Raw genomic sequence first — 27,152 nt, 5'->3', positions numbered from 1 at the left:
TCATTTAGCTAGGTGTCTGGGAAGTGGTATTACCCAGAGACAACATTCTAAATGGAGCCTGGAGGTGCCTGGATCTGCTCAAGTACCGTAGTCCTCTTGTGCTCCTGGCACCAGCTAGGAGGAGGCAATGGAATCCTTGTTCTTTCATGCATGGTGCCACCTCAAGGACTAGTGGAACATGGCATTCAGTTTTGGCTGTCTTGTTTCTTAATAACTTGGGTGGATTGTTAGTGAAACAGCTGGAAAAAATCTGATGAGGAAAAATTAGCCTTCATTTTTTTAATGCTTAATCAGAAAAAAATAAGTCAGCAAAAAATGCCAAACTGCCTACGTGTTCAGTTTAGCCAGATATATTATACATGCTGTGTTATGTGAGGAAAGATGATTGATAACATAATTTATTTTTTATTTTCATTTTGTATGAGTAAAGTTTAATTAACTATGTGTTACCATTATGTAAATCCCTCAAATTTAATAATTGCAATGGATGGCAAAAGCCTAAGCTTTCCTTACTGAGATATCCATTGTATTTTCAGATATTCTGAGCACAAAAAAAACACTGTTCTATTAACAAAAAAGGATAATATCACTGAGGAGTGAGGGTGATGCTGTTGGCCTTGGCCCATTAAGCTTGTTTCCAGGTCATGTACAGACAGAAGTGTTAGGAAGTTTAACAGTAGCCAGCAAACCAATGTATTCAAGGCTATGAGCTTGAATGTCAAGAGACCAGGGTAGTGTATGGACCTTAAAACAAGCATACCCTAACAACAGGAACATTTTGAAGGATCATCTCAACCATGCAGCAGTACTTTCAGAAACCCATTGGGATAAGCAGTGCTATGTAGCAGATGTGGCTGGAGACACCAGAGCCCTCAGTACTTCTGACTCTGTCGTTGGTCAGTACTTCTTCTGACTCTGTTGTTGGTCTTGTGGGACAATCTGCAGCTGGTCGCTTCTCCTCCACGTTGCTTCCCCTGCTAGTCTGTGTCCAAAACAGGGAGGAGGTCCAAGGCTGGCCTCCCATGCCACCAGGGACTGGTGCTTGTCTGCTTTGCCCCTCTGCTCACCTGAGTTGTGGTGGACGTTACCAGAACAGGAGACCATGTCAGTCCAGAATTGCAGTTACCTTGTGAAATTTTGAAGTCTTATTCCTCTACATTGTGCAGCTTTATATTTATAAAGTAAAAATTAGACTCCCTTCTTCCATAGCAGATAAGGAATTCAGTCTTGGGTTCCAGCTGCAAATTTGAAAATGTGCAGCAAGGAGACATTTATTTGAATTATCTAAGAAGAAGTAAATTTATAAGCCAGGATCAATAGTATGTCTGTGAAAGCTTTAATTTTAAAGATTTTTTTCTGGATACATTTTTGTTTAATATTAATACCAGAGATGAAATCACAGGACAGCTGTTCAGTTTTTCCCTCTCTGGGACCATACTGCAGAGTGAACAGTACACTAGTTAACTACAGTTTTGTCTGGTGCAGAAAATGGGATGGTAGCCACATCCTACAGTCAATGCTCAAGGGCACTGTGATTGTCAGCCTCTTTATACGTAGCAGCTTTATAGTAATCATCATTTCAGCAGCAATTGACCTTGCAAATATAGGGTCCTGAGGCAAAGAAATGATTTACAACATAGCTGCTGGAATGGTGTCCAGGGTGGAGAGCTCAGCAGAAATGCAGCAGCATCTAAGACTGATGACAAAGAGGGGGTATGTTTGTTCCCCAGACATAAACAAGAAATGCATTATCAGCAACGTGTGAAGAACACTAAAAGAATGAATATGTCTCCAAGCTATTTTGGAAAAGGACTCACCCTTTTAGCTCTACTTAATATTGTGAGGAAGAAAATTATTTTGGCTCACACCTCATGAGTGTGCAAGGACAGCAGAAATGGAGCATTTTATTAACATAAGTACTCTGTTGTTAAAAACACAAAAAATGCTAGACCAAACTGGACCCTACATCTAGTCCAGCATCATGTTCTAGCAACAAGTCATACTTGAAGTTTCTGAGAAACTCTGCAAGAGAAAATTAAATTATTTTGTTAATTTGGGAAGCTGTCTGTGTGAAGTTTGTGGATTCTGCATAGGTCTGAATCAGACCAAAACTCCAGTCAGATCACAAGGTGATCTGTGCTGCCTCTTTGTCTTGCTTTTGCCTTAAATTACAGTTTCTGAAGAGTCCTGGAAGATGGTGAACATCTGTTGGTTGCTGCTGCCACAGATACACAACAGACATATCAACAGCAATCTTCTCTCCCTTGGAAGGCTTGGGCTGCCAGGCGGAGCTGCTGTGGCAATGCAATGTGCCACCTCCCTTCAGTGGGGTTAAACGCTGGGATCCCCCCTGTGGCAGCATCCCACTGCTCAGGGCTTCCCCATGGACTCCCTGTGCCCCTTTGCTCCGGGCTTCCCCATGGACTCCCTGTGCCCCTTTGCTCCGGGCTGCCAGGCTGGGGCACCTCCAAACCAGGCTGTCCCCAGAGCCCAGGTGGCTCTTTGGCAGCTGGCTCAGGTTCTCTGCATCATTTCCAGGGCCAGAGAGCACTGCTAGGTCGAGCATCTGTACCTTCGGCAGATTAATCACCCAGCAACCAGCGACATATCAGAGGCTAACCAGGTGATAAAAGGACAAGACCATCGATTTCTGCTATTTTATGCACCTCAAGCTGAAAGGTGCTGCCAAAACTGTCAATCCGGTGAGGAGGGGAAGATCCTGTGTCCATCAACACTGGTAGATTTCCTGGCAGCAGCTATGGTAGCCCTTCTGCCTTCCTCTCCCTGTGGGTGACCCCATCACTCCTCCCAAGATGGAAACTTTCTTCCTGATGCTCTTGGGTACAGGTCGAGATGCCCTGAAAGTGACTGAGGGTTTCTTTCTTTCCCAATCCCTATTTCATTTTTTAAATTCCTAATGTATATATCCTGGTGTCTTAACTGTAGGCTTGTTTACTGTTTTTGGAGTTTTTGTAATGATAGCTTTGATAATAACCGTCAATGGGCAGTAAACTTCATTGTCTGATTGTGTACTTCATTGAAAAATAATTCTACCTTTTTTTTTTATTTTCTGCCCCCTGAATTTAATAGCAAGCTCTCTCCTTTTTGTATTCTGTGGGAACGCATCTAGAAGCACTTATGCCACCTTCTTCATGTCATGTATTATTTTGAAAGACTTTTCAAAGAGGTCAACACCCCTTTGTCTTTTTTCCTAAAATAAATTGTCCCAAACTTTGCAGCCTCTCTTCACACAAAGGTGGTTTCTGAATCCAGCAATTTCCATCATTCATCTCTCAGCTCCCTCTATTCTCAATTTTTAAAAATAGGACAGCTGGAGATGAGCACCGTGTTTCAGGTGACAGTGTACATTGTAATGGAATTGTTACCTTTTCAGGCTGATTTTCCCATTCTTGTTGGTTCTAATATTTAATTTGGTTTGTGTTTATTTTCTGACTGCTGCAGCCCTTTGGATGGCAAGGTGTTCACTGAACTCACCTGGTCTTTTTCTAGAGTTGTTACAACTTTAATTTAGACCCTAGGAAGCTGTTTGAATAACTCAGTCTTCCACCCAGTGTGCATTTTGCTGGTCAGAACCAAAGAAGTGACAGGGATCTACCAGACAATTATTAGAGTTGTTGCAAGGAATGACAGATGCCAAATAAGCTTGTGGTGAGATGTTTTAGATTTTCACAATTGAGTAGTAGGGTAGGTGTGAGATGGATAAAGGAATTAAGACACTTGGCAAGAAGGATTTCAAATACCTTCCATTTCTGCTGCACACCTGAGTGTCCTCGGGGAAAAGGTCTGGAATATCTGTATAATTCCCTGTGGCTGAATGGCAACACATTGGTAAGATCTGTTCTTTGGGGAAAGGGCATAAGAATGTGAAAACTTGGAGAGACCCACTGGAGCTGAATGGGATTGACATCATCTTGGAGAAAAGCCATTCTGTCCCAAGGACGATCGTCTTTAACCCTGCGGTAACAGGCATGGCATTCTGCCGTGTGGCTCCCAGGCTCAGTTATATCTCATCAGTGACTAGACGTGAGACATCTAGTCTCGTGAGATGTCATGTCCCACTAGATGTGAGAAAACACAAGAAAAATCAGACATTGAGCCATGTAGATTATATACCCACCAAAAAAATCTGTTTCTCCATTATGGAAGTGTGCTTTCTTCTTAAAAAGTGGTTAATCCAACGACACGTTGCAAGGGGAAAACAAGAAAGCTCTCTCAGATCACCTAGAAACTTCAATGTCTTGAATCACACCTAGCTATAATGCCAGGCTATTCATTTCAAACAATATCTGACATCTCATTGAAACAAGCTATTATGCAAGCAATGATAATCCCTTCAAATTTAATGGCGTTTCTGAATTTAGTACCATGTGTCTGCATTGCTACCTCATCATTTTTCCAAAAGCAAAGACTGAAAAAAAAAAAAAACAGAAAGGAGCACCTTTTTGACTCAGAATACTAATCTAGGTGTCAATCTGTTTGAGCAAAGCACTACATTTTGAAGATTTACAAAAGTGCTATCTTTTATTATTATTTAAAACGCAGTAGGCCAGATTGATATCTAGTGAGATGCAAATTAAAGTAAAAAATTAAAGAATTATGTACAGTGGAAGGACATAAGGATATAGAAAAATTATTAGAGAAGACTGTCATGTGTAGTCTATGGACTTTTTTGTTGCTATACTAATTTGGTATTATGCGTATCTTCAATACTGCTGTTCTACTAACTCCCTTTTCTTGGCAACGTTCATCTTATAAACCCATGGAAGGGAATTCAGAAGCCTGTGCTCATGCTGTGCGTGTTATAAATACCAGCTACCATAGGGTTTAACTTCAGCTGCATTTTTTTATATTTCAGCAATCATAAGGATCATGGTGGTGTAGTTTTGGCGGGCATGTGGGCTTCCTCTGCATCAAGCATCTGTACCTACATAGGGGACCTATTGCAGCCCCTGGAAATGGAGGCTGAGTGTATGATTTGCATGGTAATCCAAATTGAGATTGATGTCAGGCTCCCTGGGCGAGCTGCCTGCACAAATAGGGAAGAAGGGAGAAGGAGAGCAAACTCAGCATAGCCACATTTCTGTATTCCACCCCAGGGAGTGGGAGCGGGTGAGGGCTTTACTTTGCCTTCTCACCCACCAACAGAGCTGCTGTGTCAGAAACAGCAGATTTTAATCAGAAGTACGTGTGGCTGCCTCCTCAACCAAAGAGACTGGGGAACTGGATCATGGTGGCTTCCCAGCCCTGGCTGTGGTACAGCACAGTTAGGCACTTCCTTCCCTGCATCTCATGGCAAAGTCATAACTAAGTCTTAAAAATCTCCTGAGGGTGAGCTGCATCATCACTGCCAGAGCCCAGCTCTGCCATTAAATATCCTGTGCTCCAGCCACAGGACAGTTTCAGTTTTGCAGCTGCACTTTCCTGAAAGTGTTCTGATTATATATTGGATTTAGAAAGTATGCAAGAAGTACACAAGAGACACATTTCCTCTGATACTTAAAAACAGGCAGTCAAGTCAGTCACTGCCTTTAAAGTCGCCAGGGTTTTGTTGTTGTTGTTGGTTTTGGGGTTTTTTAATAGAGTTTTAATTGAAAATCTAGCAGTATTTGGCTGACTGGAAAGAATTTCTCCCTTCAGCCCTTATCTCCTCATGTTTTATACAAACTCTGCTATAAGTAGTCTACATTAAGGGTCCCTTTTGTAGTTAAAATGTACTTCATATTACACTTACACATAGCACCTAGCTGAAGCAATCTGCTCGACAGCCTATGCAGCAGCATCAACATCTATCTCTCCGTATGTCATACCTCAGTTTCAAAATGTAGCCAGTTTTGAAGGGCATTGCTTGGCTTCATTATAACACACATGAGCAGCAGGTGCCAGCTCATTATGAGATGCTGAGTCTGAAAAAGTGAATTTGCACTCTTAAAATTCTCTTGACTTCTGTGCGGTTATAAAGGAAACGTGCCTTATGAAATGATCTCTTCAAAGCATCTGTAGCCATCATGACCTCCTATAAATAACTCTCACCAATATCTTAATCTCATCAAAAAGTAAGGAGAAATAAAGGCCCAAAGTAATGCCCCAGAGAATGGATGACATTTTTTAAAGAGAAGCAGATTAAGGGGTCTCCAAGCACCAGAAGCATCTGCGCCACCAGAAGAAAAAAGAAGCTATAACTGCCTTTTCACATAGAGGGAGGACATTTGCACAGTGTCCTCTCACATGTGCCATCCTGTTCTGAAGTGAGGAGCACTGCAGCTAATTAGCATCTCTGACATGCTAATTAGCATCTCTGGAAACATGAGAAATCTATACTTTTCTTTTAAACCACAACAGAATAATACAATGGCTTAGAGGCTCAAAATAGTTAAATGTCACAACAGGAAGCACTGCGGAGCAAATGGCGCAGTGTATACAGAGCGATCAGGAAGAAGGGAGGATACTGAAGTTTTATAAACGTGCCAATAAACACTTAAAATACCAGGCACCACTCTCATGTTCTTGCCAAGGTAAATGAAGCATACTGAGCATCCTACCTTCTCTCTACCACTGCACAGAAGAAGGCAGAGGCAATTTCTCTCTCTCATTTAGTTCCTCAGTATGCCATTTCTCTGATTCTTCACACCCAGATATGGGGGTGGTGAACTGAAGGGTGAGTCAATATAAGTTATATATGTCCATTGGTTAAAAAAAACCAAGAAAGATAAATATAAGATGAGGTGGTGCTTTCAGGAGACGATACTCTTTCATCCTAGCCTACTGTGGAAAAGATCTCTGTTTTCTGAGGTGGAGCTACTGGTTTCACATGCCAGTCAAATTTGCCTAACTGTGCTGCTGGTAGCAAGTGTGGACTTCAGCCCCATTTTCACTCCTTAGCTAACATACAGCCTCATTCATGGAACCTTTTTCAGTATTACTGATGAAAGGAGGGTTATTTCAATGCTGGGAGGGCTGCCACATTGTTTGCTTTGCTGTGTGATAGCATTACAGTTACTGTTTTTTCCTTCCTTTGAAAGTTTCTTTTGCCGAACCAGCTGAAAAACCAGGACAGTTATTATTCTGTGCATGTGTTTATTTAGGCTGCCAAGTTAGCAGACATGGGAGACTTTTTGCAGAAAGGAGCAGGATTTGTCATGTGCAGACAGATGGTTTCATTACAGATGGTGTCATTTCTGTGCAAGGTGTGGGGACCTTTTTGTGAAAGGTGTGGGGACCCTGTGCAAGCAGCCCTGGACTTTGGTAACCCCTTTCAAAGGAAATAGGAAACTGTTGGCAATTAGGAGAGGGAGTCTTGTACAACTAGATACACTGCTGTAATGAGTGGGTGGTGGAGCTGCTTCTCCTTTAGCTGAGAAACATGATTTTTATTGTTACTAGAGTTGAGCCTGGGTAACAGTTTCTGCCCTATCATTCAAGAAAGGGAGCTTTTACTTCCACAAAATTTAATCCTTTCTTGACCTAGAAATCTTGTAATAGATGCTCATAGGTTTTCAACATATTCAGATTCCAGCTTGAACTTTATCCTGTTCCTTTCTTAGTGGGGTTCATTTCCAAAGAGAAAAGAAATGCTGCCCCCTGTGCCCATCTCACTTTATATTCTTCTGCTTGTTCTGGCATGCAAAGTATAAGTCAAGGAACATATCTGGGGCTGTAGGGCTCTCCTTGCTCTCCTCTTTCACTCGGGCATTAATTCTTGCCATCTTGATTTCCCTGCTTTAAAAGCCTGCTCCTGGCAAGCAAGGAGAGGCAGCACCAAGACAGGCAAAGTCAGCAGTAGTCTGCAGTCTGGGGCAGCAGTGTGCATGTTTCTGCTGACCCTTTTGCCCGTGCCAGAGCCTTGGGAAGCTTGTACAAGAATTAAAGACTTAGACCAACCATCTGAGCCCCTTGCATTTGAATCGCTTTACCCCATGCTTCTGAGAGGGCTCTCTCCCATGGGACACGGGCTATGTGTTTTGGAGCTGGGGTTCCCGTACTGGCAATGTTTTGAATGACAGCTGCCTCTAGCATCTTCGGCAGTCTGTCCTCAACGAATGGGCAAACAGAATGAAGATTTCTTGCAATGGGGTTTTAAATACTCAGAAAGAGTAGGGGACAGATAGGGAAAAAGGAGATAATTAAAACATCTACCTCTTCCAAAATACTTTCAAGGAAAGGCATGCTGTAGGCTAGAAAGAAAATCCAGGACTAAAATTTAAGATAAAGATAGAAACCCAAAAGGGTTTAGGTAATGTAAATGGAGAAGACTTGGTGTCAGCAGTGATCTGGTTGGGGCACATTTTGAATCATCTTCAAATGAATGTAATGGACATGAAACAATAGCATGTCACGGCAAAGTCAGCCATTACAGTTGAAAAACCTATGCTTCTGAGAAGCAGAAAGCAGTGTCCAGGAAGCCTCCTTGATGACAGGTTTTCGCCTGCTGGTAGGCTGAAGGATGAGATCCCCTACTTGTCAATGTCCTTGGGCAAAGCCATTTGAGCAGTCTAAGGCCCAATTAAATATAGCATCTGCCAAATCACTGGGTGGTAGTAGGGAAAGGTCTTTTGGGAGGGATGCTAAAATAAGTAGTGCTGCTGGAGAAATATGTGATGAAGGCAACACAAAGGAAATGGTATACTACAGACAATGTCAGGAGACCTGTTGAGACTCAAAGTTGAGACTTTGAGCTCTGCAACACATGTGGCGTTAGGACTGGACGAGCCCACATATCTATTTTTAAGAGCAGGTGCTACGTTCCCCTCCACTTTTTTGCAGGACCAGTCCTCTCAACCCACCGGAGTAGTGCAGTGTTCCCAGCATCAGCAGCATTTTTGATTGCAGGAGCAGTGAAACTAATGACGGCCGATATCCCAAGGGCATAGGACTTGAGGATGAGTGCCTGTGGCCTTTCTCTGATCCTTAATAAGGTTGTAGCCTTTTCCTCCTTGGAGGGCATTATTAAGAAATGTCTCCCCTATTTGGGAGCTTCTTTTTACAGAATATATAATATCTGAGGCTTACCTTCTTCCGTCAAATTTCAATGAAATTGGTGAATGGGCACAAAAGCTATTGAAGCAAGGACAGATAACATGCACATAAACATAGACAACGTATATAATTACATAAGCCTCATTTCCTAAGCAAACCAAGCTAAAAAAGATTTAATTACTGTAACTTGGCCCAGAGACACATGAAGCAAAAACTGCTGAGGGTCTGATTTTCTGACTGGGGATTTTTTTTACATTTTTTAAAAATAGTTGTCAGTATGATTTATACAGGGCCTGGAATAGCCGTGAAATGGCAGCCGTGCACTTTTCAGAAGAATGGTGTTCAGACTGGTGCTGGGATATGAGGAGTAACAAGAGTGCAGAACAATGGGGAACTTGGAAAGAAACTGAAATTTGACCTCTCCCAAAAATTTCAAAAAAGGAATTTTCACAGATAGCATCGTGCACAAAGAGTCTCACTGTTACATAATGATTTTTTTTTTCTAAATATAAACACACAAAACCCCCATTTTTTAAAAAGGGTTTTCCATGAGCTGGATATACGGATAATAGTTTCTTTCAGAAACATGGGCACACATTTTGCAAGAACAAATGACTCTGCCAGAACCTGGCAACTGCTTTGTGAAACTGGCATCATTGCCATTTTAACTGCCGCAGGAAAGGCAATTTCACTGTGAATAAATCAAGGGCCAGAAAGCACCTTTGTCTGGGACAGGGCTGCCAGACTCCCAGGGCTGCAGTTTGGAGCACCCTCATAGCCACGACATTTGGGTTTTTTTGAGCGGTGGCAGCTGCCTGATGCCCTGGAAGGACTTGGGGAAGCCAAGCTGGAGGATTCAGAGCTATTGGAGGCAGTTGTGTTGTGTGCTGATGCACAATACCGCTGCTTTAAAGCTTTAGCAAAAAATGAAGTGGCACATAACTATTTACCGTTGGTACGTAGACTTATTTCATATAGTACGTTGTTCTGAAACAAGATACTGAAGAACTTGATCTTAATACTTCTCAGTTAACTACAGGCAAAGCTATATATGTATCTAAGAGCTGAGGAATACTGCACCACAAGAAAAACTGAAGTGCATCAGAGAAGTATAGCTGATAACTTTGTTTTACCAGGCAAAAACATTAGTGAGTTGGCTTCTTCAGCCTTACCTCCACCACAGCTCTTCAATTTTAGAGCAATAACTGATCATCTGAGGAGATTTAGATCATTATTAGTGTCTGGGACCAGAAATTGAGAACGAAACTACCAGGAGACTCACAATTTACCCTATTGTGTACTGTAAGATACTGAGATTTACAGTCACTGTGGGTATCTGGGGAGAAGAGTAAGAAAGCATGACTCCTCAGAAGCTTTAGAAAGAATGTTTTAGCTGAGATAAAGTAAAGCTAACCAAAATAACACTTTCATGTGCTTGAAGTAACATACCTGGACAAGAGATTAAGACATTGAGATACACAGACACATCACAGAAAGATCGCTGTGATCAATACATGTACCTGAAAAGAATATAAAGAATACTTGGACTAGTGTACTACAAAGGAGCATCAGCTAATTTCCATCAGCAGTATCCTGAGAGCAAATGAGATGCAAATACTAGAGTTTTGGGGAAAAAAAAGGCATTAACTGGAGAAGCGACAGCCCTGAGATGCTTGGAAAGTAAATGACAAACCAAGGCATTGATAAATGCTTCCAGAGAAGAGGAAGGCCAAATTAGTGAATGCAAAATTAATGTATTTACCAATTCATCATAACACTGTTGCTGATGTTTATATGAAAACAGTGCAGTGCTCTCACTAATTTAATTGAGTGTGACTATAAATGTCAGACTCAACAAAGTGTCCTGTTCATCCGAAACTTCATTTTGTCAGGCAATTTCTGATGAGCTGTTACTAAGAACAGGGAGATTACATCTCAGTGATGACCTTTTCAGGAACTACTCTTTTTGTAAGCATGAGATCAAAAAAATATGTTAACATTTATCTTTGGTTGCCTAGTCTTGCATGCTGTGCCAATAAGGTGCAGACAAGTCCTAGGGAGCTAAAATTGAAACCTAGCAAAATATTACAAAAAATAGAAATCTCTTTGTTCCTTTACTTTACAGAGCTATAAAACCCATTTTTTTGTGTGAATTTTAGTGTGTGTGCAAATGACTATAAATGTGTGTAAATGACAATAAATCTACATACAGAATGATAATAACTACATAAATAAGCAGATACCACTCATTTCTTTGTAAATAGCTGATAGACTGAAAAACCCTGACTAGAAGAACCTAGTCGTAAATAACTAATTTTGATTTTCCAATGTCAGTTCACATGTTAAGTTACAAATGCAAAACAGAGAAATGAGTCTTTCAACAAAAAAATGTTTGTATGGGCTTTTTTTTTGAACAGCAGCAACACTATTTCACAAATCTTTTAAAAGCTAACCCTGCTAATCTCAGGCCTAATGAAATTTTCTGTTTAGCTTTGAGTTTATGTTGCAAATGGTTTTATTCTATGAAGTAGCAGTAATCAAAAAAGACGCCGTGTTTTCAGTTTTGAAGTGTTCCGGTGGTTTGCCTTGTATTACCCATTCATGATGCATTCTGAGAAGACCTATGAAAAAGTCATAACAATCTTGTATGGAAATCTTTAATTTGTAACCCGCTTCCATTAATGCTATGTTGATTGAGCATAGCACGTTCTGACGGCTTCTGTAAACCCACAGGCTTTGCTGGTGTAGCTCCTGTGAAGCCTGAAATGGGTTTCATGGTGATTCAGAAAAAGCATTGTTGATACCTAAATTTTCATTTTCTTGGGTCTGAAAATGTACAGTTCAGGCTAGTCACAAACCCTAAGGACTATGTAAGCTGAATATATAACTACAATGACTTTTCTAGCTGAAATTGGATAGAAAATTTCTGGACATGGGACAATGTGGATAGGTTGTAGTGTATTTCTAGCCTGAGAAGTTGGGTACTGATAAATCGGTGGATGCTAATACTTGTGTGGATGCTATTACTATTTAATTGTAACACCTACCTTCAAGTTGTGAATGCATTTTTTTAATCTATGCTTACTCAATTATTATTATTATTTTGTATGAGAATACAAAGTCTTCTTGCCTGTCTTTAGAAATGCAGGCTATTCCTTGCCAGTTCTTTTTTATATACTTTGTACAACAGATAACTTATTCACTTATATTTACATGTTGATAATAGTACACTTCTAATCATTGTATTATATTATTTTACTGCTAATGGATATCCCTCTTTTAGTTGCACTCCTACTTAACATCTACATACTAATTATTGACTAGCAGTCGGAAGATAAGGATTAAGCATGTTTAGCATAATCTGTAAATACTGTCATGTCCATGTGAGAAACATAAAATGAGTTCTCCGTGTTCAAAAAATCTTCATATCAAGTGTTGAACTAAACAGCTTAAAAAGATTACTTGTCAATGAAAGGAAGAAACCTGTAAGTAAATTATGTTCTCTCCATTCCTCCCCACTTGCATGGACTAAAAAACTTTACAGGTGTATTTTCTTTCATTTCCTGGGCTATTTATGGCTGTGTTGTTTACTTTACTAGAGCTCTGAGCCTCCCTTGGAATCTCTGCTTGTTCATTATATGTTTTCAGATGAGCCAAAACACATTTTCTCAGCACTTTGTCTAAAAAAGCAATGGATGAAGTAAACAATGTTATCTTTCTCATCAGGATAGTCTTAAGGAAATCTTAGTAGTCTTACATGGAGGATACAGTTAATTATTGCCATTAAATGGGTAAAGGCAAGATTATGTTATTTTATAATATACAGACCAGTTGAAGTTGATACTGAGCATTTATGGGCTATTTTTAATTCAATTCACATATATTTGTGTTAAAGATCTTTGATGGAATTTACTCCATTTAATTTACACAGCTATTCTGCCCCTAAATTTGACGTGCCCTACATAGTCCGTAGAAAAAAAAAGGTATTTTTAAAGTCCTCTAGAGAATGGTATTCCATTCCCGCTGGGGTGTTTGAACTCGGCCAGCATCTTTTGGTGGCACTGCTGTCTATCCTAGTCACAAGGAATTTAAGCACTTGCTTTAGAAGGGCTATATCACTAAGCATCTTCAATATAAGTGCAGTTTAAATGAATGGAAGAGGAAGGCTGCATCCTGGCTCTAGAGAATGTCAGCAGACCGAAGAATTGCAGATTTGACAGATATTCCTTTAATGAACTGAGAGGTTAATGTTCTGCTTTGGCTATTTTATAGCTTTGTTTTCTAATTTGTCCAAAGCAACCCCAACTAGGTTTGGTTTTAAATTCTGACGCCAGGAGCTTTGACTTGCTCTGGTTTATCCAAATATTTTTCATCTGCTCTATTATTAAGATGTTGGCTTCCTCTTTTTCATAAGGCTGAATTAAGAGTCAACTTCTATACAGAAAATTGTGAGTGATTGCCATCACCTACACCTGCCTGAAATACTACTTAATATGCAGCCACTCAGACTTTACACATCTCAACAAAAATCCTGGGAAGCACCTCAAAATTTGCCCTCAGCACATCCAGCACAAAATTCATGTTTAAATAGACATGTGAAAATCTTGCATGCAGCTTAATATTCTTCGATAGTCAGTTACAAACTGTAAAGAGAAGTGATTTTTCTCTTCTCACTTGACTTCATGCAGTCAGCCAAACACAAAATTTTAGCTGCTAAAATAGTCATTTTGCGCTGTTTGTTTTCAATTACAGAACTCAATGTACATATTTAGCAGTACAATAATGAGGTTGATCTCTCGGCAGTAGTACATAGCTCTTGAATTCTCAGCATCATTCAGTCGTTGTAGGTCACATGAAGTTCATGTAAAAGAAAGGAGAAGAGACGAGACTGCTGGCTGATCAAATCTCATTCCAAATCCTCCAAGGAACAGCAAGTGCTCAGGTGAAGCCTCCCATCTCTATGCAGAGCTGACCGTGGTATATGATCTAGGGCAGGGCAAAGCAGCAGCACAGGATCCCAGCAGACTCTGAAAGGCCATCTCTTTGTCATACATTTCTGAAAATTTCCTCTTACCTAAAATCACCATCTGCAGTTTCACAGCCAGTAGAAACATGAGACTTGGTCTACATTATAAAAATTATCTAAACCACATTTTTAATAAAGTCTTGGACTATTCTTTGTAATGACACACAAATGTGAAGCATCACGAGGTCATTATGAAATGTTAGCAATGAAAAAACAGTACAGGGAGCTAGAAAATGAAATTCTGACTCTTAGTGGCATCTTTGTTTATAAGCAGAAAACATCTAAATATGTGGAGAATAGAATGAGTACATATTCCAAAATCATTCAGATCAGGAGAAAACCTGAACTAAAAAAAAATTATTTCAGGACTTTCGTTTTTCTCTGCGAGGCATGAGCATTGCAGAAAACTGAGGGTAAAATCTTCACATTGTTCCATGCAAAACAGAACAGGCGTTTGGGGTGAAGTATCCTTTCTGTAAAAAAGATGAGCAAGACTGCATATGGTTAGGCAAGGTTTCAGTATATGTCCTGAGTACACTGATCTATGCAAGAACGCTCCTTAGAGAAGATAACAGTTTATATCCAGGAAGCTAGGAGTGAGATGAGCCCGTTTACCATTAATGGTGTTAGGAATGGGGATGCAATATAGCTAAATCAGAGGAATCTGAACATTTATCAGGTGTTCTAATTACCAGTGGAATAATTTGTGAGATAATCTGCTGGCCAAAGCAATGCAAGCAGATAGGCAAAAGCAATTGCTGCATGCCAGGCTTCTGAAAATTGCCTTCCAAATAAAACTATTAGCAAGCAGTAAAAATAAGTATATAAATAAAAATGCATAACAAAACATTAAGACAGGCTATAATATGAGACTAGTTTTGGGTTTGGTTTTTTTTGTTGTTGTTGTGAGGTTTTTTTCCAACAAAGGTGAAGGCATTTGCAAGACAATAGAAAACTGTAATTATAGGGACAATATATGATAAAACTAATCATTTTCAAAAAAACAATCAGTTTTGGTACCAATTGCAAATGAATCAGAAGGAAAATTGTTCAGTGAGCATGAAGACAGAGTACAAAGGTTGATGATGCAACAGAATTGCCTTAGTTTCTTAATGTAATTTCAAGCTATTCCACCTATCCTTTAAGATCTGATACTTGGAACAGGGATTTTTCACTACTGGGGCTGTTTGTGACAAAATTATAACACCCTCTGTTAGACTTTAAAAGAAAACTATGATTTTTTTCAGAAAGTGAGCACACAGAAATGCCACATCTCAAAACATCTTCAAGGGAAAACTTCTGTCTCTCGTTTCAGTCCAATCCTGTTCATTCTTCTCTGCCTTCCTTCTTTCCCTTCTCATTTTCACCTTTCTATTCTCTTCTCTGTTTTCTCTGAGCCAAGATTACAATTTGTCTATGAGTAGCAAAAAACGAGAAAAATGTTTACCTCCTACAAGAGCTGGTTAACAGAAGATGCTTCTTTTGGGACTTACTTGTCTGGCAGCAACACTTCTCTTTTCCTCCTTTATACTTTGAAGGCCCCAAAAGACGCATTGATGCCACAAGTTCCTCCCAAAATCTAAACTACCATATAATGTATCAGTAAATTGTATCAGCGTTCTAGCGCTTCTCTCAAAAAACAGAATTACTCCTGGGTAAAAGGATAATTAAACATTACTGTTGATGATGGTGACGGGATCCTCTAGTTCTTAACCAAAGTGACATCGCAATCATATTAAAGCACGTTTTTATGTAGAAAACCTTTGTTCTCTTCAATGGGAGATGTATTCTTTAACTTCAGGGCAGTATCAGATCCATTATTCTGCAGTCATGGTTATGTTGGTTGTTTTTTTTTCATGAGCTAACGTACTGTTAATAAGATGTCAATTACCAATGCAAGCAAACAGGGCAAAGAATAATGTTTATAATTGCTGTAGTTATCACCTAAGTGCAATTGCCTATAACTGCTGAAATAAATCACTTCAGATTTTAATGCTATCTTTACAGCATTCATGTTTATCTTTTTTTATTATAGCTGCCTTTTAAAAACCTCCTCGTTTTTCTTTTTTTCTCCATTTTTTTTTAAATCAGTGAGTGAGAAAAAAGCTAGTCACCTTCATTTGTGGACAGAGATAACTCAATATGCATTAAATTACAAGTATGAGTATTGTTTTCAATAGGTCTTAAGTAAACAATTAAATGTCTCCATTCTCTTTCCCTGCTTCTGCTTCAGTCTACCCTGATGGGTTCTTCCTGAAAGTCATAATGAATTTTCTATATCCCCTAATTTTTATTTTGTTTTATTTTAAACTAGTTGAACTGAAACTTTGTTCTTTCTGCCATCTAATTGTGCTTAACAAGTGCATACAATCATGAAATCTAAGGTAGTATCATTTTTAATAGGGGAACTTCCAGGATTCTCCTAGTTAAAAGCGCACACACCTTCTGAGAACAAACACCATACAGATACAGGAATAGATCACTGAGAAACCTCTTCCTCCAAAATGGTGAGAAGTTCGGATTAGACATGCAGTTCGCTTGCCAACAAAGAAGCATTTATAAAGACTGCTAACAAGAAAAAGAGGCCAGGCAGCTTCTGTAGAAGCACATGATTTGTCATCCACAACACTGTACCAGAGAAAGGTGCGTGTCTGGACTTCATTATTGTCGTCTGACTGAGGCTGTGTTGACAGAGGTCTCCTGATTAGCCTGAAGAAGAGTTTACTAGGTAGCATTCGAGGAAGCAAAGTGTGTCTGGAAGCAGCTGGCTGTAAGGTATAAAGGGCAGCTCATCATGTGCCTCTAATTGTGTCAGGGCGTCCTCCCTCTCCTGACAACCTTCAGCAGCAGCAGCCGAATCTACCACACTCCCTCCATGCCCATGGTGTAAACTCTGACCACTAGCTGATGGTGACAGCTTGTCTTTCAGATCATGCTTTCTCTTGACTTTGAGTGTATATCTAACACCCCTGGAAAAGCAGAACCTTCCCAGAATCTGGCTATGTCTTTCAAATACATACTCCTGTCACAAGCATCAGTACCCTGGAAGATACTTAACTGAACCAATCCTTTCTTGCCTGCTTCCCTCACATTTTCAGCTTTGCTGCTGCTTTCATTAACTCCTCATTGCATGCTCTGAGCGTACAAATTTTTCCAAGGCTAGGAAGGATAGATGAGCTGCTTTGTTGCATTATTCCTTCTGCTACAAGCTGGGTCTGCCTGTGTTACATGTGAATACAAAGTGTGGGGAACCAGTAGTAAAATAAACTGATTGCACAGAGGGGGAAAAATATGTCTGCAGAGATGAAAAAAGCTGGGTTTTTTCCATGCCTTTCTTGTCTTTCCATGTCTTGGATACATTTCTAAGGGAAGTTTTTTGGACACAAACTAGTTCCTCAATTGGTCTGTGTCCTTTTTGACATGACCCCCTTCCTGCTATCTTGTCCCATCTCTGCTCACTTCCTAAAATAGACCCATTATCACAGAAAAGAAGGTGAAACAAAGAAATCAAGCATTGATCTAAGATGCCCAGACCAACAAGAGCATTGAGGAAACCAAGGTTAGAGGCAGTATGCACTAACAGGCATGGATACATCAATGGTTGTGTTATGGAAGTTGCTGATTTTCCATCAGTGTTGACTCCTGTAGCAGATGTGCTTCGGGGCCACTTGACACCAATTCTCACAGCTGTCTTGTGATTGTGTATGCCTCTCATCCAGCATGGAGATATTTCTGGCCTTCACCATTTTTCCAGCAGTTTGGTGGAGGCTTCTGCACAAATCACTCAGTCTCCCTAGAAAGTGCAGCAGTATGAACATAAAGAATGAAGTTTAAATATTTTTAACCTGGTAGTTATAAATTATATCGTGGTGATGTGAGAAGATGTGGTATCATGAGTTCAATTATTCAAAAAGGAAATAAAACAAAATCCACAGAATCTCACAGGTTGTCATTACAATTTGACTTTCTGTTATAATAGGTTCACCCCCAAAATGGCAAAAAGTGCATTTATTGTTTATCCATGTTTGCATTATTGGAGTTAAAGTCAGTGGTACACTTGGAAAATTTATATGTTTAAGCCTATGAGTAAAGCTACACAGGTACCAATCATTTGTGTCAAATGGAAAAGCCATTAAGTATGTTTGGTGAAAGTAAATAGGAGGTATTACATGGATACTTTCTACTGGGCTCTTAAAGAAATAACTTCAACCAAATTTATTCTTGACTTGATTTTACAAAGGCACATAGTATTAGTCTTACAAAAAGCCAAATGGTCAAGGTGCTCTCTAAAAGTCTTTGACATGATAGTATATAAATCTAAAACCTGCAGAAGATGCGGATAGCTACAGGACGGCCTACAAAATAACCATCAGGACAAAAAATAGGAGAATTTAAAGGCAATCAGGTAAATTAATGGGAGGGAAAATGAAGGTGTTGGCACAGACTTTGGTTGAGAAGCTCCTGAGTTGCATGTTGCCAGAACTTGGATGGATGTAACAGAGAAGACACACACGGTTGTCCTGGTTGGTCTTCTTCCCATGCCGTTCCCCTCGCCATCTTACTGGCACCTGCTGGAAAGCCTCCAGGACCTCCTGAAGCCTTGCCCTGCTGCAGAATGGATATTCTTGCATAACCTAAAGCAACCTGATGGGGTAAATACACTTGATAGCAATTTGTTCAGTGTGGATGGCTTAAAGCCAAAAGATCAAGAATTTAAGGTAATTTACTGCCATTTCTCATGCTGGGGAAGTGAAGGAAAGCAGACATTTCTATAGGTAATATGCTCTTAGTTGTGTTGTGGGTTGAACAGCAGAGGTTGCATTTTCTTCTGGAAGTACTGAAGTCTCCAGTTCTGATGTTTTCTAAAACGAAGCATTTAGAGGGCTAGAAGCAATTAGGCTGTATACAAGAAATATTGGATATCACTGAAAGAAGAACCATCATCAATAGTCCATTCTGTAAGCTAAATGAATCCTAGGAGTGATCTACTGCCCAAGTAGACATGTCCTTATTCCATAAGAAATATTATATCTTTTAAATGAATTGAAAAGTGAAGTCACCTGGCACTGGAGCAGAACATAATAGCAGTTATTTAACAGGTTGAAACAACTCCCATTGAATCACTAGTACTTATCTGCTTTGATGTAAGTAACCCAACCATTGAAAGAGCAGATGTCAGTGACTGTGGATTAAGGGGACTACTATTGACAGGTCATAATGGTCTCCTGAAGTAAGTTGCTTAGTATTTAATGACGATGAATAATACTGAAAGTAGTTATTCTGAAATTGAATCTGTTTCTTCTTAGTCAAAAATATAGGAAAAATCATGAAGGATGAGAGTCTCATGAACTTGTTCCTAACTACACGCTGCTCATGCCAGGATAAACAACTATGCCTTGGATAATATGATAGCAAGCTTTCAAGCTTACTGACAGTGTAATGGATTTTTGGTGGGGTGGCCATGGGATGAAAAAAAAGCCAAAAAATCAGGAAGAAATTGAATTCAAGACTAATTGACACAATTTTTCAGTGAAATTTGAAAAAATAAAAAAAGTTCATTTTGGATCAATTTAAAATAATGTATTAAAAAAAATCTTTGTTACTTCCACAATATTTGAAATATTTTTACTTGCAATGATTATGGTGAAATTTACTTAAGAAAAGGGGCCCCATCTACTTCCTGCTACAAAATCTTCGCATTGGCACTTGGGGCCACAAGTTCTGCAGTGGGAGGTGGTGTAGGGAGTGCAACAGGGCAAGGGTTTCCTTTCTTCTGTTATCAGGATGCAAATCGGGAGGTAGGATTAGGACCCAGACCACATGGCAGCCCCCCTTGTGGTCCTGATATTGCTTTGTCGGGAAGGGGCGGTCTGCCACTGCCACCTGGCATGAGTGCACAGCAGCCACAGCACAGTCAGGAGGCCATCTGGTGCTTCTTCTCTCCTGAACTGTGGGGAAAAGATATCAGAGTCTCCACAAATGAAGCCAATCTGAGAAGGCTCCTGAAAGCCAAGTCCTGCTTGACTAACCTGATCTCCTTCCATGACAAGATGACCTGCTTAGTGGATGAGGGAAAGGCTGTGGATGTTGTCTACCTGGACTTTAGTAAAGCCTTTGACACCATTTCCCACAGCATTCTCCTGGAGAAACTGGCTGCTTATGGCTTGGACTGGTTTACTCTTCGCTGGGTGAAAAATTGGCTGGCTGGCTGGGCCCAAAGAGTGGTGGTGAATGGAGTTTACTCCAGTTGGTGGCCGGTCACAAGCAGTGTTCCCCAGGGCTCTGTGTTGGGGCCAGTTCTGTTTAATATCTTCATCAATGATCTGGACGAGGGGATCGAGTGCACCCTCAGTAAGTTTGCAGATGACACCAAGTTGGGCAGGAGCGTTGATCTGCTGGAGGGGAGGAAGGCTCTGCAGAGGGACCTGGACAGGCTGGATCGATGGGCTGAGGCCAATTCTATGAGGTCCAACAAGGCCACGTGCCAGGTCCTGCACTTGGGTCACAACAGCCCCATGCAACGCTACAGGCTTGGGGAAGAGTGGCTGGAAAGCTGCCTGGCGGAAAAGGACCTGGGGGTGTTGGTTGACAGCCGGCTGAATATGAGCCAGCAGTGTGCCCAGGTAGCCAAGATCATCAATAGCATCCAGGCTTGTATCAGAAATAGTGTGGCCAGCAGGACTAGGGAAGTGATTGTTCCCCTGTGCTCAGCACTGGTGAGGCCGCACCTCGAATACTGTGTTCAGTTTTGGGCCCCCCATTACAAGAGAGACATGGAGGTGCTGGAGCGTGTCCAGAGAAGGGCAATGAAGCTGGTGAAGGGTCTGGAGCACAAGTCTGATGAGGAGCGGCTGAGGGAACTGGGGTTGTTTAGCCTGGAGAAAAGGAGGCTCAGGGGAGACTTTATTGCTGTCTACAACTACCTGAAAGGAGGTTGTAGCAAGGTGGGTGTCAGTCTCTTCTCCCAAGTAACAAGTGATAAGACAAGAGGAAATGGCTTCAGGTTGTGCCAGGGGAGGTTTAGATTGGATAATAGGAAAAATCTCTTCACCGAAAGGGTTGTCAAGCATTGGAACAGGCTGCCCAGGGAAGTGGTTGAGTGACCATCCCTGGAGGCATTTAAAAGAGGTGTAGATGTGGCGCTTAGGGACATGGTTTAGTGGTGGACTCGGCAGTGTTAGGTTTACAGTTGGACTTGATGATCTTAAAGGTCTTTTCCAACCTAGATGCTTTTATGATTCTATGATTCTATGATTAAATGTAGGGCTTTCTGTTAGAGGGAGACATTATTCAGTCAGAAATGTGATCAGAGGGCTCAGTCAAATAGGAGCAAGGCTCGAGAAAATTTCTGAAGATGCAGGGCTAAGTCTTGGAGGCCCTGCAAAGCTTGACTTCTTTCACTGTACCTCTGCATCCTCTGACATAGTCTGCCAGCCAAAAAAAATTAACCTTTAGATCAATCTCACAGACTGGCACAGCAGAATTGGCAGTGAAAACTGCTTGGCAGCAAGGGTTCTCGTGGAGAACGGCAGGGCTTATTTTTGTTACTCAGTTGGGTTCTTCATGGGTTATTTCTTTATTTACATTGATGGGAAATATATGAACATGGCATTTTGAATTAGCACATAGTCATTTTCTACAGATTATAATTGAGGGACTGGTGGGTACTTTTCATACTGTGTTAGTGAGAAGGATAAATGAGGCTACGGACACCTTATAGCAGTGCCCCAGCAGGGTGGAACCTTAAGTAAGATGAAGAAGACACTTATAGGAGGAAAACATCAAGAAAATAGCATCATAACCAGAGAAGTTGTTTTGTAACACAAATATCAAAATCTATCTGTATCCAATTACAGCTGAGACAGTTATATTAACTGGCTATTGTTGTTGTTAGGCTTTCAATTTGCCTTGTAATCTACATCTGCTATATTAGTTATTAGATGAATAGGCATTTATTGTATTATGCATTAGAGAACAATCTAGTTTTAACTAGCATGGCTGTGCTGGTTTTTTCTAGATGGTCTATTATTATGGTTTGAGCTGGTTGAAGATTTGTTGTTGGACTTCTATGGGAAAATGCCATTCTCTAACAAAAAGGAAAATAAATATTGGCATGAGGATTAATTATGACTACTAAATGCTAAATTGATAAAGGAAGACTTTCAGAAGCTATTTCAGCTGCAGAGATCAGGTGATATCTCATTAAATACCACAGCCTTTAGAAGTAATATGATGGCATAATCACTTTTAAAATCCCATACTTATTAAAAATTTGCTTTTTTGCACTGTATTGAGCTCATTTCAGAAGTACGGTAGCATGCACTACATTAGAGCTATTGTCACTTAAAACAATCTGTCCTTTTCAGTTGTTTACATCCGACACAGACATCCCCCCTTTTTTTTACATTCTATCACTTTGCACAGCTTCTTCAGACATATGTAAAGCAGTATACTTCTGTGTCTGAACCTCAAACTAGTACAATCAACTGCATCTCTGAAGAGATCTAATTCTGATAGAACCAATCAGAATTTTTCTCCATTGGAAAAAAACAACAATTGTGAAAAATCATTTTTGTCAGTATTATGACTGTATTTTTGTGTGCCATACAACTCTTTAGCTGAATTATACCACCAAACTCACTGAGAAAGATCAGAAATTTAGGTATTCCCAAATAGCTCTAAATCAGTGAGCAGATACTGTTCTGCAGTACCTTTTTTTACGAAATGCAATATGTTTATATATATTTTTTTTTTACAATTTCTAGATGGCTACCCTAAAGAGGAAATGATTTACAGATGGAGAAAAAACTCAGTGGAGGCAGCTGACCAGAAGTCTTGGAGACTCTATCAGTTTGACTTTATGGGTCTCAGAAATACTTCAGAAATTGTGAAAACCTCTGCAGGTAAGAATGATACAAATGGTAGTGCTTGTTTTGGAAAACAAATTAATTCAAAATATTTGTTCCAAGTTTGCTTTCATTTGAGTGCAATTTGATTTCAATGTGTACCAATGTTCACATTAAAACCTCTAAAGTGCAGACTTCCAAACTATTGACTTTGTCTAGATTTTTGATAACTTCTTCTCTACTCTTTTTGTAATTTCACAAATTGAGGAATAAATGCTAACTTGACATGGCTGCTTATTATGTACTTTGAAGTTACTATATGATTCTCATTTCTCAGCTAAGTTTATTAAGCCATTCCTGCATTGAGACATTCATTTTCACCATAAATTAAAGAGAAAGATTTTGAGCACAATGGTAGTTAGTGAAACTAGACACTTTCATTAGTAGTTAATCATTCAGCCACAGGTTTAGTATTTTTCTTAATATTTCAAAGGCACTCTCTATTTCTCAGCTGATAAATGCCTTTGCTAGTGACCTCACCAATTGATTGTAATTAAAATCTAATGATGCTTATTTTATTTCTTCAGAAATCTTGCTGTTATAATAACAGCAACATAGGGAAAAAAGATGTATAAATAGAATACATTATTTGAACTGGAAAAATTCTCATAAAATTCAAACAATGTCTCAAGTTTATACATGACTCTGCAGTAAGTTCCATGATTACCATTTGGTAAGTCTTCTCCCAGCTGCAGAAAGAACCTGCTAGAAGTAACCTGCTTAACTGGCAGTGAATTTTTGAAAAATCCAATTTATTTTTTTTTTAATGTAAGCAGAACTATGTTATTCTTTTGTAAACACTGTGAATAATAGTAATAATAAAAAATTATTAATCTGTGAAACTACTGCTGTTGGGTCATGACCCACCAACTAACATCAGTAATATATTCTCAGGACTGGATAGCAACTTTTGTAATGAAGAGTGGCTAAAGCTTTAGTGAATATTTTGGGCTGGTAGTTTAGCAGAGCAAAATGTTGCAAACAGTGCACATATAAAAGTTCTCTTCTGTTATGGATACAAATCCTTGTAGTCTGTAAGTTTCTCAGGAATTAAAATTTCTCAGGTGAGTCAGCCATAAGTTGAACCAGGAGTTGGTGGATAAGCCATGTTAAATGTTGACAGTGTCTTGATAAACAAATCTATTAAACTCTTCCTTTGCACAGGACAAAGCCATTTTTATAGAGGTCTCATTCAAGTGAGTAAATGGTTAATGTTGAACAAGGAAAAATATATTTTTTATGCTCTTTTTAGTATGTGCCCAGTTCTTATTAAGATGAGTGAGCTGACAGTATGTTTTTCCTATTATTGCTATTGCTGCCTCTGCCCACCCATGTTTATGAGTGCAAAACCCAATAGCAGTGTTGAACTGAACCTACTGGAGCCATCATGACAATTCTATTCTCCCAAAGGCATCACAGTAGCAGAAAGTTGTTGGCAAGCTGAAGTTTATTCAAAGACTAAAAAAAAACGAAACCCCAAACCAACCCTATCAGGAGGTTGTGGAAACTAACTTGGAACAAACAGTGTAAAATGTATGGGTCAGATTGTCAGCTGTGTTTTTAGGTAGAAAAATGAGTTGTGCATCTGGCCCATGCATTCTGGCCAGCACATGACTGAGAAGGGGCTCTCATTCAACAAATATATGAAAGATGAGAAAAATAAACGCCTGAGTTTGCACATGGATCTGAATTTGCATAGAATAGACCCTCTTGCTGTATTTACACTTTAGTTTAAGGTACTTTCAAGGCCAGATTTACTGAGCATCAACAGTATTTACTGTCAGGAGCAAACCCAGGGCCAGGGCTCGGGAAAACTAACTGGTACATTGGAAAACCTTGAGTATGCTCTATGCTATAGAGCAAAGATTCCCAAAATGGAGGGAGGGAGACGGGACACAATCCACCTGGGACTGTGCAGTGTGTCTCAGAGACAAAATTTAAGGTAATTTTGCAACTACCTGCTGTGAGCATATAAGTATTTGTGAACGAGTAGGATAAAGAGGCAGCTGTGCTGTGGTACATGCCTATTTACTGACGAAAAGTAGCCCTATCCAAAAAGTCTGAGAATTGGGGAACCTCTAAAGCTGCTGTTTCCTACTGCGTGGACAATCTCTGGTGAAGGGAGATGGCAGTTGCTGCCTACAGGTATCCCGTCTCCTTTACAGCCATGCCACTGGGGCTACAGGTGATCAAAAAAGAGATGCCAGGTTCTGTCACAGAAGATCTGTGGTATATTTACACTAAAGCTGCCCGGAGAGGGAGATTGCACTGGGGCTCCCCCTAGGACGCTATGGGTATAGGACCCCCCTCAACTTTGGGCTGCTCCCCAGACAGACCAGTTCCCACCGTCTAGCCTCTGGGACTGTGTGTGGCCCCTCTGAGCCGTGCAGGAGCCCATAAAGGCCCCACCAGCTGCCATCCCTTTGCAGACTCAGGACAGAAAGGAAGAGCAGCATCGTTCAGAGTACTGCGCAGGGAATCATTCAGAGGAATGAGATGGAGTTAGGAAAAGGGAAGCAGGCAGGATACCAACGGCAGCTTCCTGAGAAAAAGAGGTACTGAATGTCACCTCTTCCTCCCAAGGGAAATTGTGGAAACTACTATTACATAGGGTATTTAAAAGCAGACTAGGCAAAGTAGGAGAAAATGTACTGCAGGGACCAGTCCTCCACTAGCAGGAGATGGATTCAAAACCCTAACATCTTTTTTTGCTTCCGACTTACACTTTTCCGCTGGTTTATGACACTGTTACTTCCCACTAAATTGTGTGTTCATCATATATATTATGAGAGCTGCTGCAGCATTACCTACAGCGTCCAGTTCAGGGATGCCTTTTTTAGCTTCTTTTCAGCAGTGTTCTGGCTATAATGAAAAGAGGTCACACTGACCATATGGCAACACACTGCTGTTCTTCCAGCATTTGCGTAAGCCCATTCTTGGTAGTCATTTTCACCACAAAATGACTAGATTTAGTACTCAGCAGAGTTCTGCTATTTGATATTCTTTCAGTCTTTCCAAACCTTTTTTCAGACGTCTAAATAACCTTTATGTTAATCTAGGGCAATTTCAGAGGTACACAAGTAGGAAGCCAGCTGTCACAAAGACTGCATTTCTGAAATCTAAGCAAGATGAGAAATGTTGTCATCTCTTGCCTTGAACCAGCAATGGCTTAAAGCAATGCCACAGTGGTGTGCTTTAGTGTTGCAAGAAGACTATCCTCTTTTACAATAATCTGGCAGCCAGAGAAATTTTTAATTGCCAATTGGAAGAGGTGTTCAGCTTTTTCTTGATAATTTTTTTTAATTTCATGCTAAGATACAAACACATCCAGATAAATATCTACTGTATATGGTGATTACATGGAGTACACAGCAGAAATCACTGTGCCGGTGCTGTGGTTATGAACCTTTACCTTACACCCTAAGTAAGCTCTCACTATCAGGTGATATCAAACTAATTCAGATGTACTGAAGAATTCCCTTGTTGCCGTCTGGAAAGATACTCAGATACTATAGCAAGAACACTTCTCTTGCTACAATGTCAAGTAAGGCTGACAAAGATAATTAAAGTAGAGGGAATACTAAGCCACCTGGCATTGAGCTGTTAAAAAAAGGAGGAACTGCATGTAAGGAGAAAATTCTCAAATTTTAAAACTGCAAATCAGCCAACGGAAGAGTGGTCAGGAAAACAGGAGAGAGAAAGAGGGAGAACATCATCCCTAAAAGCACTCTGTGTGTGTTTGCAGCAAAATTCAGGTTTCCGAGTCCCAACTGTTCCAAGTGCACTTAGGGGAAAAAGAAAAAAAGGAAAGAAAAAAGAAAAAAAAAAAAACAAAATAGAATCATGAAGGAATCCACGAGTAAAGCTCATGGAGTGAGCTGTAGTGTTGCTTGCACTTTTCTGCTGACATCTCCCCCAGGGAAAGTCTATTCATTCTTTTTAAACCACTCAATTTTTTTACACTGCTAGATAAATACAAAGACCTTGTAGCTACTGAATCTAATTTTCATTTACTTGAAACCTTCTTTGCATCATACAAGTCCTATTTGTGTTCTTCCTCAGATGCCTTTAGCCTGAGAGATTTTTGCAGTCCAAAGGAACCTTTGCATAAATAAATTCAAGATAATTTATCAGAAAAGGAAAACACCATAAAAGTGCCCTATTTAAAAACTTTAATAGCTGATCATTACAAATGAGCTATACAGAAACAGACAGAAAGTACCGTT

At 40.0% G+C, this 27,152-nt stretch overlaps 1 protein-coding gene across 1 annotated transcript in view; it reads left to right on the top strand.

Moving 5' to 3' along the window:
• Nucleotides 1-27,152, top strand: part of GABRG3 (gamma-aminobutyric acid type A receptor subunit gamma3) — a 326,786-nt gene that overhangs the window by 253,261 nt on the left and 46,373 nt on the right. The window contains exon 6 of the mRNA XM_075491925.1: nucleotides 22,786-22,923. Coding sequence (XP_075348040.1) covers nucleotides 22,786-22,923 — 138 coding nt within the window. The remainder of the gene's footprint in view (nucleotides 1-22,785; nucleotides 22,924-27,152) is intronic.

Source organism: Mycteria americana, chromosome 1 (assembly GCF_035582795.1).
Source record: "Mycteria americana isolate JAX WOST 10 ecotype Jacksonville Zoo and Gardens chromosome 1, USCA_MyAme_1.0, whole genome shotgun sequence".
NCBI lineage: Eukaryota > Metazoa > Chordata > Aves > Ciconiiformes > Ciconiidae > Mycteria > Mycteria americana.
Note: the sequence above shows the minus strand (reverse complement) of the source record. Positions and strands in the feature narration are given on the sequence as shown.